This window comes from Jaculus jaculus, chromosome 1, assembly GCF_020740685.1.
Source record: "Jaculus jaculus isolate mJacJac1 chromosome 1, mJacJac1.mat.Y.cur, whole genome shotgun sequence".
Classification (NCBI taxonomy): Eukaryota; Metazoa; Chordata; class Mammalia; order Rodentia; family Dipodidae; genus Jaculus; species Jaculus jaculus.
This window is the reverse complement of record NC_059102.1, coordinates 229,942,163-229,956,261: the sequence shown is the minus strand read 5'-3', so window position 1 is coordinate 229,956,261 and position 14,099 is coordinate 229,942,163. Positions and strand designations below refer to the sequence as shown.

Genomic DNA, 14,099 nt, shown 5'->3' with positions numbered 1-14,099 from the left:
TTCCAAAAGCCACAGCGAGGCCCAAACATCACTTAAATCAACCTGTGAAATGAGGTGAATATGAAACCAGCCAGGTGTGACCTCCTTTCTGCAGACCCAGGTGCTGTGGCAGACTTCTCAGCTCTTCCCCTGCCTGGACCCAGCCTGCATGACAGGAAGTTGGTGGCCAGATCTCCCAAAGTCAGGACTGTGTGCATTACATTCCTGTTTCCCTTCACTTGGAGGGAGGGAGGTGGGCAGGCGGTGGTCCTGCCAGACCTTATCTGCTCCTAGTTCTGACCACAGACCTCCCACAGGCACCTCTTGCCAGAACACCTGCACTTGAGAGATTTCCATGGCAGATGGAGCAAGACAGGATGTCATTTGCTCTTCTTTCTTGGGATGGGGTACTGTGGAGCCAGCACTGAACAGGCTGAGGCTGAACCCATCCATGCGTGTGCGTGTGTGTGTGTCAGTCAGAAGGCCAGAAAACAACTTTAAGCAGCATTTTTCAAGAATTATTTTCTCGCCAGGCGTGGTGACACATGCCTTTAATCCCAGCACTTGAGAGGCAGAGATAGGAGGATTGCTGTGAGTTCAAGACCACCCTGAGACTACATAGAGAATTCCAAGTTAGCCTGGGCTACAGTAAGACCCTATCTCAAAAAACCAAAGGGAAAAAAAAAAAGAATTAATTTCTCTTTTTTGAGACCCATTCTCAAAATGACCCAGAGCTTATCAATTAGGTTGGCCCTAGAATCCCTGGGATCTGTCTCTGCACCCCCTACCCCCCAAGCACTGGGATTACAAGCATATGCTACCATGCCCAGCCTTTTTACACGGGTTCTGGGATCAAACTCAGGTCCCCATGTTTTTAAAGCAAACAAATAGCTATCTACCAACCAGCCCTAATATAGCTCTCTAGCCAGCAACCTGTAAAGGACACGGGAAGGGGCACACCTGGGTCACAAACACGGTGGGAGTTTGAGTGGAGGCAAGCACTGAGGATGCTGACTGGTGTGTGGGAGGGACAGCCCAGGCATGGTTAGATGGGATATATCAATGTTTGAGAAACTGGAACTCACAGGACCCCCACTCTCCAATCATCTCAGAGGACCCCAGATGTTTGTGGTGGCCTTAGGTGACTGTGACTAATGGGCATTCAGCCTCCTAGGAGTGATTGTGAGAACTAACCACCTGTCAACCCACTGTGACTTGGCCCCAAGACAGTGACCTCACAACCCTATGACAGTGCTAGCCCAGAGGCCGTGCCACAGATGTTACATCATGGGGCTTTTCTGAGCATCCCCCAAACCTCATCACAAGAAACCCAATACAGAGTTCTCAAAGTACCCAGTAGCTCAGTGAACCTTAGTTTGGTAGAGGCCACAAAACAGGCTGAGCTCTGGAGATTTAGAAAATTCAATAATGTACATTTTTCAAACAGCAAAAGTTGAAAGTGCCTGTCCCCTGCTGAAACTTCTATTTTTGAGGCTCTAAGGCAAACAATAATTTGGAAAATGTACTGTATACTGTAATCCCAGCATGTCTGGCTGTTGGCCAGACCCCATAGAAACACTAAGGACAAACAGGCATGGAATAAAATGCAAGTTCCACCATCCTCCTGGCTCATCACTAAGGAAACCCATGAAACCCAGGTGAGCAAGGCGCTGCCTCCTCAGGACCAGGAGCGGCCTAGGGGTGGCTGACACAGCTACTAGCTCAGACCTGAGACCTGTGTTCCCCGCGAGGCCACCAGTGAACAAGGACACTCACTGAACTCCAGTACCTCAAGCCTTCAGGTCTGACAATACAGAGCTCCCCACTCGCAAGGATCAACAAGAAAATGGTCCCTCTTTCAGCCGAGGTTTGGGGTTCACAATGGCCTTCCTTTGCTCAAGAGCTGCCCTATACCAGAAGGTTAATACACAGGCACTTGGGCCAGAGGAGGCATCAGGACCCTGAAGACCCTCCCTCAAAGCTAAGATGTGGCCATGGGGCTCAGCCTAGACCTACCCTCTGATTCCAACAAAATGAGTTTGAGGAAAGGAGGGGAATGGAATTAAATTGGGTACTCCTTGATTGGTGGAGGCAGGCAAACCCCAAAGCCAAATGCCAGGTCCTACTGAAGAAACAGTTTCCTCACCTCCTTGCTGCCACGGGGCCAGGGACGGCCCTGAGGCTGCTCCTCAGCCAAAGCCTTCCTAAGGACTGATCAGCTTCTCACCATAACTTTAAGAACCTAAGCTTCCCTTCATAATTGGCTTACAGTTTCCATTATTATTCTTCAATAAACTTTATCTGCCTAGCACAGGCTACTCCTTTGAGTAACTGGCTCTGAGACAATCCATAAAGCAAGCTCACTAGGAAATTAATATTCTCTATCTGCTGAAAGCCTGACACAGCTCCCAATGGTCCCAAAGTGAAACACAATACCTAGAATCTCCAGGAAGATGACACCTTTCTTGGCTTCAAAGGAGCCAGAATCTGACTTCTGCTCCCCTCTGACCCCTCAGTTATCTCCCCAGCTGGCTGGACCAAGACCTGGCTTCCTCCTCTGCAGACTCTGAGTGCTCTTATCTGAAACGCCTGTTTGCAGTTGTCACCTGTTTTAATTTGTTTTCCAGTTAACTCTGGCAGCTGCTCTGCAAATGCTTTGAGCAGCTCCCAGCTAGTGGTGGGTGCAGGTGGCCATCCACAGGCTATAGACTACACAGGGCTCTCCTGCAGGCACTGCTCAGTACCCCTTTCCTCCCGTTCCTGATTCCAGTCCTTCAGCCCCTCAGGAAGGGATGTGTCCTCCTCTAGGCTGCCAGTACCCTCTACAAATTCCTCATAGGTGGATTTTTCTGCAAAAGGCCGAGGGCCCAATAGCTCTACCATGTCAGCCTTCTCCAGCACTTCTTTCTCCAGGAGCCGCCTGCCCACCTGCAAAGGATGGTCACCCATCAGGATGCTGTGCTCAGGACAGAGCCATGTTTAGTGGCCCTGACCCAGACAAGAGCCAAACCTGGCCACACCCAACCTGGGACCCATGATCGAACCATCCCTGGGTGGAGGGAGCCTCACTCACCTTCTCCACCTGCTCCCGGCACCGTGTGAGCAGCTCCAGAGTCCGATCATAGGCAGAGCTGATGAGGTGTCGGACCTCCTCGTCTATGAGCTGGGCAGTTGCCTCACTGTAAGGCTTCTCCACCAGAGCCTCACCTTGTCGGGGTAAGTCAAAGGACACCTGGCCCAGCTTCTCACTCATTCCGAACTGCACAATCTGAAGTGGAGGAGAAGCCCAGAATGAGCCATGCCTGATACAGCTCCAGAGCCACACCCTGGGACACCCACTTCTTACCTGGGCGTATGCACTCTGGGTAACCTTCTTCAGGTCATCTTGGGCCCCCGTGGTGATCTGCCCAAAGAACAGCTGTTCAGCCACCCTGCCTCCCAGCATCATGCACATGCGGTCAAAGAGTTGCTCCCTGGTGTACAGGTACTGCTCACGGGGAAGGTATTGAGCATAGCCAAGTCCCTTGCCCCTGGGAATGATGGAAACCTACAAAACAAGAGTCAGAGTCCTTGTCAGCCCCAAACACTGCCCCTCCCACATGCTGTTCTGGCCATTTACCCTTAGGTAGGATGGTTCTGGGCCTGGGCCCACTCTGGTCCAGTGGCATCACCCACCCAATAGCCTCAGTGTCCTGATCATCTCACTGGAGGAGCTGACCACACAGTCTGGCTGACAATATATTCATTGAAAATTAAAGTGGCCACATCTGTGTGCTGTGTCCATATGAGCTGCCACCATGCCCAGAGGCTACCTAGACCAACAGGCAGACATGTTGAGCTTGAGAAACCAACCTTTAGCAAAGGATCTGCATGCTCCAAGAACCAGCCCACCACTGCATGTCCAGCTTCATGGTAGGCCACAGTTGTCTTTTCCTTGGGCTGCAAGACCTGGGTCTTTTTCTCCAGGCCTGCAAACCACATTGTTAAGAATGAGAAGCAGGGGAAGGGTACCATTCCTCCCCTACAGAAGCATGTGTCAATTTGAGTAGGCTGCCACACATCACTCCCAAGGCCCAAGCAGAAACCTACCCTGCCCTCACACCAAATGGCCTTACTTGATCCCGAGGCACCATGCTGCTCTATGCTCTACAATGAAACCCACCTCCCAGATCTGGAGGGCACACCATTCATCTATTCTGCCATGCCCCGACCCTATAACCAGCCTAGCAAGAAGAAAGATGTTTTTGGTCCATATATATATATATATATATATATACACACACACACACACATATTTATCTTATTTATTTGCAAGAGACAAAGAAAATCTAAGTATGGATGTGCCCTCAGGGCCTCTTGCCACTGCAAACAATCTCCACATGCACACAACACTTTTTACATGGATACTGGGGGATCAAACCAGGGCCAGAAGGCTTCGCAAGCAAGCATCTCTAACTGCTGAGTCATCTCCTTAACCATATATATACATACATACACACACACACACACACACGTGTGTGTGTGTGTGTGTATATATATGCATATATTGTTGTTAGTTTTTTGGTTTTTTTGTTTGTTTTTTTTGAGGTAGAGTCTCTCTCTGGTCCAGGCTGACCTGGAAGTAACTATGTAGTCTCAGGGTGGCCTCAAACTCCTGGTGATCCTCCCACTTCTGCCTCCCAAGTGCTGGGATTAAAGGCGTGCACCACCATACCTGGCCGGTTGCTTGTTTTGAAGAAGGTTCTCACTCTAGCCCAGGCTGTCCTAGAACTCATGGCAATCCTCCTACCTCTGCCTCCCAAGTGCTGGGATTAAAGGCATGCCCAGCACATTTTTTAAAATATTTTTATTTATTTATTGGAGAGAGAGGGGGGCAGAAAGAGAGACTGAGTGCACCAGGACCTCCAGCCACTACAAATAAACTCCAGACACATGTGCCACCTTGTGCATCTGGCTTACATGGGTTCTGGGGAATTACAACCTGAGTTCTTAGGCTTCACTGGCAGATGCCTTAACCACTAAGCCATGTCTCCAGCCCCTGCTTTAAAAAAAATTTTGTTTATATTTATTTGAGAGCGAGCGAGAGAGAGAGAGAGAGAGAGAGAGAGAGAGAATAGGCACACCAGGGCCTCCAGCCACTGTAAACAAACTCTAGACGCATGCACTTGTGCATCCGGCTTACATGAGTGCTGGGGAATTGAGCCTCGAACTAGAGTCCTTAGGCTTCACAAGCAAGTGCTTAACCACCAAGCCATCTTTCCAGCCCCCCCCCCTTTTTTTTCTTTTGAGGCAGGGTCTTATTCTACTCCAGGTTGACCTGGAACTCACTCTGTAGGTCACACTGGCCTTGAACTCTTAGTGATCCTCCAACTTCAGACTCTAGAAAGCTGGGATTATAGGAGGGAGCCACATGGGGAGAAAGATATTAAGATACACTTGTGCCATTTCCTTGGCTCTAAGAATATTCAAACAGTGGACCCCAAATAGGCATCTTATGCTGGGTAAAGAAAAAGGCCTGGTGAGCCGGGCATGGTGGTGCATACCTTTCATCCCAGCACTCGTGAGGCAGAGGTAGGAGGATCACTGTGAGTTTGAGGCCATTGAGACTCCACAGTGAATTCCAGGGCAGCAGAGACCCTGCCTGGGGAAGGGGCACCTACCCCCCTTACCCATTCACACAGGAGGAGAGAGAGAGAGTGAGAGAGGGAGGGAGGGGAGGAAGGGGAGGGAGGAAAGAGGAGAAGGGAGAGGAAAGGGGAGGGGAGGGGAGGAGAAGAGGGGGGAGGGGGGAGAGGCGAGGAGAGAGAAGAGGCCCGGTACCAGCCAGAGGAGGAACTTGCCTCAGGGAAGATGTGAGGACCTAGCAACAGAAACTGAAGCTGAGACCATGGGACGGCCAGGACCACATCTTGGCTGGAACTACTTAGAGAGCATACCTTGTGACAGGATCCCAAATCGGACTGCAGCTGGGGAGGTCATTGGACCTCTTCGTTCTTTTTCCCAATGTGACCACATTGAATAACTGTTCTTTCTCTGATCTGTACTATTAACTTGGCTCTTTTCACATGCTTATTGAGGGCAGTTTGGTTTGATAGGGCTGCCAAGGCATAAGCTCTGACCCTAACTCCTGCATACCACCCAGCTCACACATTCACTACTTTAAAAGGCCATGTCAACCCATCAGCAGCTGCATGTGAGTTAGGGGTACCGTACCACTGTCTGGTGTGATGAGAAGCAACACCCAAGCACAGTGGCACAAAGTGGAATGTCCCAAAGTCTGAATGATGCAGTTTACAGCAGGTACGGGATAAAGACTAGCTGATAAATCACACGCAGACCGGTTCAGACCAGCCACTGCATGGATAATCAGCTCATGAGCTCCCAGTGCAGCCTTCCACAGTGTACCATGTGTACTCCTCCACACCATGACACTTCAAAGAAGCCAATGAAGAAGCCTGCCCAAGGATGGACCCTCACCTGCCAAATTTTACCTCTTGGTGGGATGGATCAGATGGCTACTGTCACCTACCTGGTCCCCATCTCAATGGAGCCTGATCAGCCAACACAGCATGTGGCATCTCCTGGCTCTCAGCTCAAGACCCTAACCCAATACTGATTCCAGTTCCTGCCTAGCTCAAACTGCAAGCAGCTTTGCTTCGCCCACCACCTGGCCAGCTAGCCAAAGACAGTCGTTTAGTGGGACTGACCCAGGAAGCTCAGGCAGCAGTACAGTCATTTCCCAGGAAACACCCTTCTCCCTAGCTCAGGCCCCTCCTCTCCAGGAAAGAAGACTCGCCCTGCCCTCCACATCCAAGTCTGGTCCTCTTGATCCTCTCTATCAAATGCATGCAGCTCAGAGAGCAGAGAAAGCTTCAAGAGAGCCCTAGCTCCGAAGTCGGGTTTGGACAACTGATCATGTTTGCATATACGACAAAAAACGCCTTGTCCCTTCCTAGGGCCTAAGGACTCACCTCCAATGACCCTCTCGATGGCTTTCTCAAAGTGCCGCTCCTGGACAGAAGGGTTCAGATGGCGGGCAGCAATCAGGGCTGCTTCATTGCACACGTTGGAAATATCAGCACCTGACCGGGAGAAGAGGGAAGTCAGTTCTCCTAGCTGCTGGAGTTCCACCCAGGTCAGTTCTTTTCATTTTTTTAGTTTTATTTTATTTTTGAGGCAGAGTCTCACTCTAGCCCAGGCTGACCTGGAATTCACTCTGTAGTTCTAGGCTGGCCTCAAACTCATTCAGCCTCCAACCAACACCCAAGCTTCAGGTTAGTTCTTTAATGGAAAATCTTCAGTGGAAGCCATGGTCAACTTCAGAAAACATAGGCAAATGGAAACTGCATCACCAATGAATTTCAGCCATATTTTCTGGCTATACAATTTTATTGAGGAATGATTCCTATGGAGCACACAGATCACTGCCTTGTACACTTGACGAGCTGTGCTGCCACCACCTTTGTAACTGGTCACGTTCCACCATCGTGGAGACACCCTGTGCTCACCCACAGCCAAGGGCTAGTCTGCTTTTACCTCCATGCACATTTAATATAAATGGATTCACCTAACATGTGGCTTGTTGTATATCTGGCTTCTTTCCTTGAGCGGCACATCTATGTCATAGTGTGCAGCAGAACTTCCTTTTTATAGCTAAAAATGTTCTCTATAGTATACACACATGTTTCTGGTTACTTGTACATTGCTGGAAATCTGAAGGGTTCTACTTTCAGGCAATAACAAAGAATGAGGCTATGTATATGCATATGCAAGTGTGTGAACACACATTTTCAATTCTATTGGGAATACACCTAGGGGTGAAATTATAGAATCAATTAACTCTGTTTTACTTTTGGACTACTAAATGGATTTTTTTTTAAATATATTTTATTTATTTGAGAGCAAGAAAGAGGCGGAGAGAAGAGAGAGAATGGGCATGTCAGGGCATCCAGCCACTGCAAACAAACTCCAGATACATGAGCCCCCTTGTGCATCTGGCTTATATGGGTCCTGAAGAATCAAACTGGATGGATCCTTTGGCTTTGCAGGCAAATGCCTTAACTGCTAAGCCATCTCTCCAGCTCTTGTTTTTATTTCAAGGTAGGGTCTTACTCTAGCCCAGGCTGGCCTTAACTCACAGCAATCCTCTTACCTCTGCATCCCCAAGTGCAAGGATTAAAGGCATGCACCACCATGCCCAATATGAATTCTTTTAAGTTATTATTATTTTAGAGAGAAAGAGAATTGGCATGCTAGGGCCTCAGCCATTGAAATCAAACCCCAGACACTTGCACCACCTAGTGGACATGTGAAACCTTGTGCTTGCCTCAATTTTGGGCATCTGGTTTACATGGGATCTGGAAAGTTGAACATGGGTCCTTAGGCTTTGCAGACAAGCACCTTAACCACTAAACAATCTCTCCAGCCCTTAAGTTTTTTAAAATTTATTTATTTGCAGAGAGGGAGGGAGGGAGAGACAGGGAGGGAGGGAATGGGTAAGCCAAGAACTTCAGCCACTGCAAATGAACTCCAGATACCTGAGTCACTTTGTGCACCTGACTTTATGTGGGTACTGGGGAGTCAAACCTAGGTCCTTAAGCTTTGCAGGCAAAAACCTCAACTGCTGAGTCATCTCTCAAGTCCCTCTTTTAAGGTTTTTTTGTTTTGTTTTGTTTTGTTTTTTGGTTTTTCAAGGTAGGGTCTCACTCTAGCTCAGGCTGACCTGTAATTCCCTATGTAGTCTCAGGGTGGCCTCGAACTCATGGTGATCCTCCTACCTCTGCCTCCCAAATACTGGGATTAAAGGCATGCACCACATGCCCGGCTTCCTCTACTAAGTTTTTTTTTTTTTTTTAATGAGACTACATAGTGAATACCCTACCTCAAAAAAACAAACAAACAAAAAAAAGTATTTATTTATTTACAAGCAGAGAAGGGGAAAGAAGAGGAGGGAGGGAGGGAGGGAGATTGAGAAAGAATATGAGAATGGGCACACCAGGGCCTCTTGCCATTGCAAACTCCGGACATATGCACCACTTTGTATATCTGCTTTTACATGAGTACTGGGGAACTGAACCTTGGGCAACTGCCTTTAACCACTGAAGCCATTTCCCTCAGTGCTCTTTTAAGTTTTTTTCTAAATTAATTTGTTTGCTTGAGAGATGGCTCAGCAGTTAAGGCTCTTGCTTGCAAAGCCTAGCAACCTTCATTTGATTCCCCAGTACCCATGTAAAGCTGGATGCACAAAGTCACACATGTTTGTCTGCAGTGGTTGGAGGCCCTGGCATGCCCTTTTACATCCTTTCTCTTTACCAGAAACATTCCACTTGGCATTTAGCTTTACATGGGTGCTGGGGAATTAAATCGGGGAAGGCAGATTTTGCAAGCAAGTGCCTTTAACAGCTGAGCCATCTCCCCAGCCCTCTCATTGTGGCCACTTTGCATTTCCCTAATAACATGGTGAGCATTTCCCTCTGTGCTTGTTGGCTAATCTTTGTAGAAATACATATGCAAGTCCTTTCCCTCTTCTCCTTTTGTTTGAGACAAAGTCTTACTATGTAGCCCAAGCTGGCCCTGAATTTGTGATCCTCTTACCTCAATCTCCCTAGTACTGGCACTACAGGGATGTATCACCACACCTGCCCTTTGAGTATTTCTTTTTTCTAAACTATAAAAGTTATACACACACATTCTACATACTACACCTTTATCTGTCAGATATATAATCTTTACTCGGTGGGTTGTCATTTCACTCTTAATAATATTGGTTTGTTTTTTTTTCAATATTTTATTTGAGAGCAAGAAAGAGGGAGAGAGAATGAATGGCAGGCTGCCTGTAATCCCAGTGCAGAAGGCTGAGACAGAAGACCCGCCCTAGGGCAAGCTGGCTACTAGACTAGTTAATTGGAGAGCCCTGGGTTCAGGCTAGAACTTGTCTAAATAAATAAGGCAGACATACATTGAGAAGACACCCAATATCAACCACTGGTCTTTACACAAATACACAACACTTGCATGCATACCCACACACATCTGAACACACATACACACCACACAATTAAAAACAAAAACAAGCAGAGCATGGTGTCTTTAATCCCAGCACTTGGGAGGCAGAGATAGGAGGATCCCTGTGAGTTCAAGGCCAGCCTGAGACTACACAGTAAATTCCAGGTCAGCCTGGACTAGAGACCCTACCTTGAAAAACCAAAACAAACAAACAAACAAATAAAATAAAATCATGGACTGGAGAGATAGCTTAGCAGTTAAAGCACTTGCCTACAAAGCCTAAGGACCCAGGTTCGATCCCCCAGGTTTCACATAAGCCAGATGTACAAGGTGGCACATGTCTGGAGTTCGTTTATAGTGGCTACAGGCCACAGTGTTTGCCTCTTCTTCTCTCTCTTTGAAATAAACAATAAATAAATAAAATGTTAAAGAAAAAAAGAAAAAGAAAAAGAACAACCTTGCCAGGTGTGGTGGCACATACCTTTAATCCCAACACTTGGGAGGCAGAGATAGAAGGATCACTGTGAGTTTCAGGTCAGTCTAGGCTAGAGTGAGACCCTACCTTGGAAAAAAAAATAACAATAATCCTTTTTTCATTTTCCTTTACTCCTGATGGACACTTTTGCCAGGCACAGAGTTCTCAGCTGACAATTCACTCCACACATCATGCACCTCACCAGTGCCTTCCGGTCTCCAGTCTCTGAAGAGATGAAAAGCTTGTCGGTATCTGACTGAGGATCCCTGCACATTAGGTGTCTCTTCTTTCTTGATGCTTTCAAGAGTCTCTTATCTTTGGCTTTTGACACTTCAATTATAATGTGTCTTTCTGTGGATCTGAGTTAATTCCTATTTTTGAGTTCAGCAAGTTTCTCAGATATATGCTTTCATATATTTTATCCAGTTTGGGAAGTTTTGAGCTATTTCTTCAAATATTCTTTCTGCCCTTATTCTCTAACTTGCCTTACAAGTCCAACAAGGTATGTGTTGAGCTGTATGCCACAGCTCCTCAGGCTGTTCCTTTTTTCTAGTCTCTTCTTTTTCTGCTTTAGACTGTAAAGGACAGCTTCAGCAGCAGGAACCAGCAGCATGACACAATTCATAGCTATTTCTGTGTCTTTTGGAGAGACACTGCGACAGATTTTTTTTTTTTCAAGGCAGGGTCTCACTCTAGCCCAGGCTGACCTGGAACTCACTATGTCGTCTCAGGCTGGCCTCGAACTCACAGCTATCTACCTACCTCTGTATCCCAAGTGCTGGGATTAAAGGCCTGTGCCACCACGCCTAGCCTTGCAATAGTTCTTTTACTGTAGGAATTCTACATGCCTCTGTGTACCAGAAGATAGGGACAGAGCTCTTCCTCATTCTGAGGCTATCTGCCACTTCTCTTGAGGAAAGGCCCTTAAATGACAAAGCATCTTTAGGTTCCCACAGGGCTGGACCAGAGTGAGATCTAGGATAGTGCAGGTTCTCCAGTAAAAGTCCCCATGGAGGCTCAGCAGGGAAACATCAAAGTCTGGGTAATTTATTCTAATTTCTTGAACTGATAGGAAAATGGACACCTTCCTCACCTGAATTTGACAAGGGGAGAGAATAAGGCACAAACAAGCACATTCTGGACAGAACATTAGTAAGGCCCTTCATGTGCTAGCCTAGCAAGAACTTTTCACCAGTATGCTACAAATGCAAACTCAGTGTGCTCATGCCTGTACCAGTGCTGAACAGGATACTCTGGGAGCCAGGATGAGGAAGGCCCCACCACCAAATGATGCAGGCAACAGAAGCCTGACAAACAGCTTCCTGTCATAACCATGAGGCACTGTGGATTGTGAAGGGATGCTCAGAAGAGGCAAGTAGGCCAGAAAGCCTCTTGGAAAGGTCCCAACCTGTTCCTGGGGTTCAGACCACTCTGGTAGGGAAACAAGAACCCTAAGACAGGAGATTGTGTTTTGAGTAAAAAGGAGAGAGAAAAGCCAGAGAGCCACCCCAGCTGGAAGCTCCAGCCTAGACTACAGTGGCATGACTCATACCTTCAGCTATCTTCCTCAGATATTATTTTGGTCTCTTCAGTAAAGACTTAAGTCTGAACAAAATTAAAACAGAATTTCAGAAACTCAAATGGGTACAAATAGGCTTTAGGCTAAGATCCGTGAAGCCTCTGTGATGTCTCAGCAGACTAAAGACCAGAAGTCTTGCCAGGACCAAACGGGCAGCACTGCAACTACCTGCCGCTTCAGACAGCTGAGTGTGCCCAGCTATGGTGACTGCTCAGCCCAGCAATGCTCACCAGTGAAGCCTGGAGTGAGAGCTGCCAGCTTCCTTGCCAGGGCATCCTTGCTGAGGCTTTCATCCAGCTTGAGTGGACGCAGGTGGACCTTGAAAATGGAGGATCTGCCTTTGATGTCAGGGGGACCTAATAATGAAAACAGACATCAAACTCTGTATTCTCTGGGCCTCCAAAAGAGGCTTCCCTACAGCCATTTCACAAAACTGTAAGGACAAACAGCAGAGCTCCCAGCCCTCATCTCCTGGCTGCAGCCAGGGTAAGATGGCAAACCAACCAAAAGTGCACCTGTAGTAGGCAACAGTACAGTAAAATACCCTCTTGGGCTGGGGATGTAAGTCCATGGTAGAGTGCGTGCTTAGCATGCCTAAGGCCCTGGGGTTAATCACCAGTACCACACACACACACACAAAAAAAAAAAAACAAAAAAAAAACTTCAACAGTCTTGACTAATATTAAACCCACTACCACAGCCATGCAACTCAATATCAAGTAAAATAAGCATTCCCCAGACAAAATACTATCCACACAGGATCAATGTGTTCTGATGGGAGAGTGTTGAAAAGATAAAAATGCCTGACCAACCAGGCGTGGTGGCTTATGCCTTTAATCCCAGCACTCAGGAGGCAGAGGTAGGAGGATCACTGTGAGTTCAAGGCCGCCCTGAGACTACTGAGTGAATTCCAGGTCAGCCTGGGCTAAAGCAAGACACTACCTTGGGGGCGGGGGAGGAAAAAAAAAAAAAGCTTGACCACCAGGGAGTAAAGGAGGAGGAATAAAGTTTTGTCATCTAAACTATCCAATTATTATAGAACTATGAAAATATGGAGAACACAGATCTGCTACACCACTCCTACTTGTACGCTCCACAGGGACATTCAGACAGGCCCAATCATATCTGTTGTTCCCAAAAACTGGACTATCAGAAGATGGATCTCTGCATCAAAATCTCAAGATGCGCTGCAAATGGTCTTCGAACTCCAAACACAAAGTACCTACACAGCATGCACTTACCAATGTAAATCTGGCGGTCAAAGCGGCCAGGCCGCATCAGGGCTGGGTCAAGGATATCAGGGCGGTTGGTGCCAGCTAACACGACCACATTGGTAGTGGAGTTGAACCCTAGACACAAAAGCGGCAGATGAATCTGAGGAAGGCACAGGACAGCACCAGCACCTCCCTCTCCACCCCAAGTCAAGCCTCATGGTGGCTGTGCTTCCCTTCATCGTACTACACATCCTTCTCAAGGGCCACGAGGCCCTGCCCAGGCTTGTCTCCTCCTAGGAAGGGCTACACACAAAGGCTTGAGCTCTAGTTTTAAACTCTCCTTACTACCTTCTGCTTCAGCCCAGGCATATTTCCACTGATGTGAAACCAAACCTTTCTCAGCAAATAAGGAACCCCACAACCTGAGACCAGGGTAACAGCTAAACCTAATACATGGAGTTTCTTTGTCTTAACCCACTCTTGGTTCCTTCCAGCCTGATGCCATCTCTCCAAAGCTCACCAGCTCCTTTGAACTCAAGTTCTTGTGGGCTTTCAAGACCCATGGAGCAAAACTTGACGACAAAAGGAAGTGCACAGAGAGGGATACATCCAAGGGAAGCCCTTGAGGATGGCAGTTAGGTGCCCATTTCCCTCTTTTCACTGCTATTGTCTCTTAGTCCCTTCCAGAGGGCACAGTAATAACCCAAATGACTTACTTTTGGATATTAAGGACAACAGAGGATTCTAGAGACAACTTTGATTAGTACAGATGTGCTGACTCAGCTGATCTGAAAGGCCTGTGTGAGTGGTTGCTCTCAGCTATCCTCCCCTAGCAACAGTTTCCTGT

General features: G+C 47.5%; 1 protein-coding gene across 2 annotated transcripts in view; it reads right to left on the bottom strand.

The window, feature by feature from the left end:
• Positions 1-475: 475 nt before the first annotated feature.
• Positions 476-14,099, bottom strand: part of LOC101596156 (AFG3-like protein 1) — a 48,157-nt gene continuing 34,533 nt past the window's right edge. For both annotated transcript variants that reach the window (XM_045130162.1, XM_045130168.1), the window contains 7 exons: positions 13,280-13,387; positions 12,269-12,394; positions 6,951-7,061; positions 3,832-3,947; positions 3,326-3,526; positions 3,053-3,247; positions 476-2,907 (listed from right to left, as the gene is read on the bottom strand). In XM_045130162.1, coding sequence (XP_044986097.1) covers positions 2,689-2,907; positions 3,053-3,247; positions 3,326-3,526; positions 3,832-3,947; positions 6,951-7,061; positions 12,269-12,394; positions 13,280-13,387 — 1,076 coding nt within the window. In that variant the 3' untranslated portion in view covers positions 476-2,688. The remainder of the gene's footprint in view (positions 2,908-3,052; positions 3,248-3,325; positions 3,527-3,831; positions 3,948-6,950; positions 7,062-12,268; positions 12,395-13,279; positions 13,388-14,099) is intronic.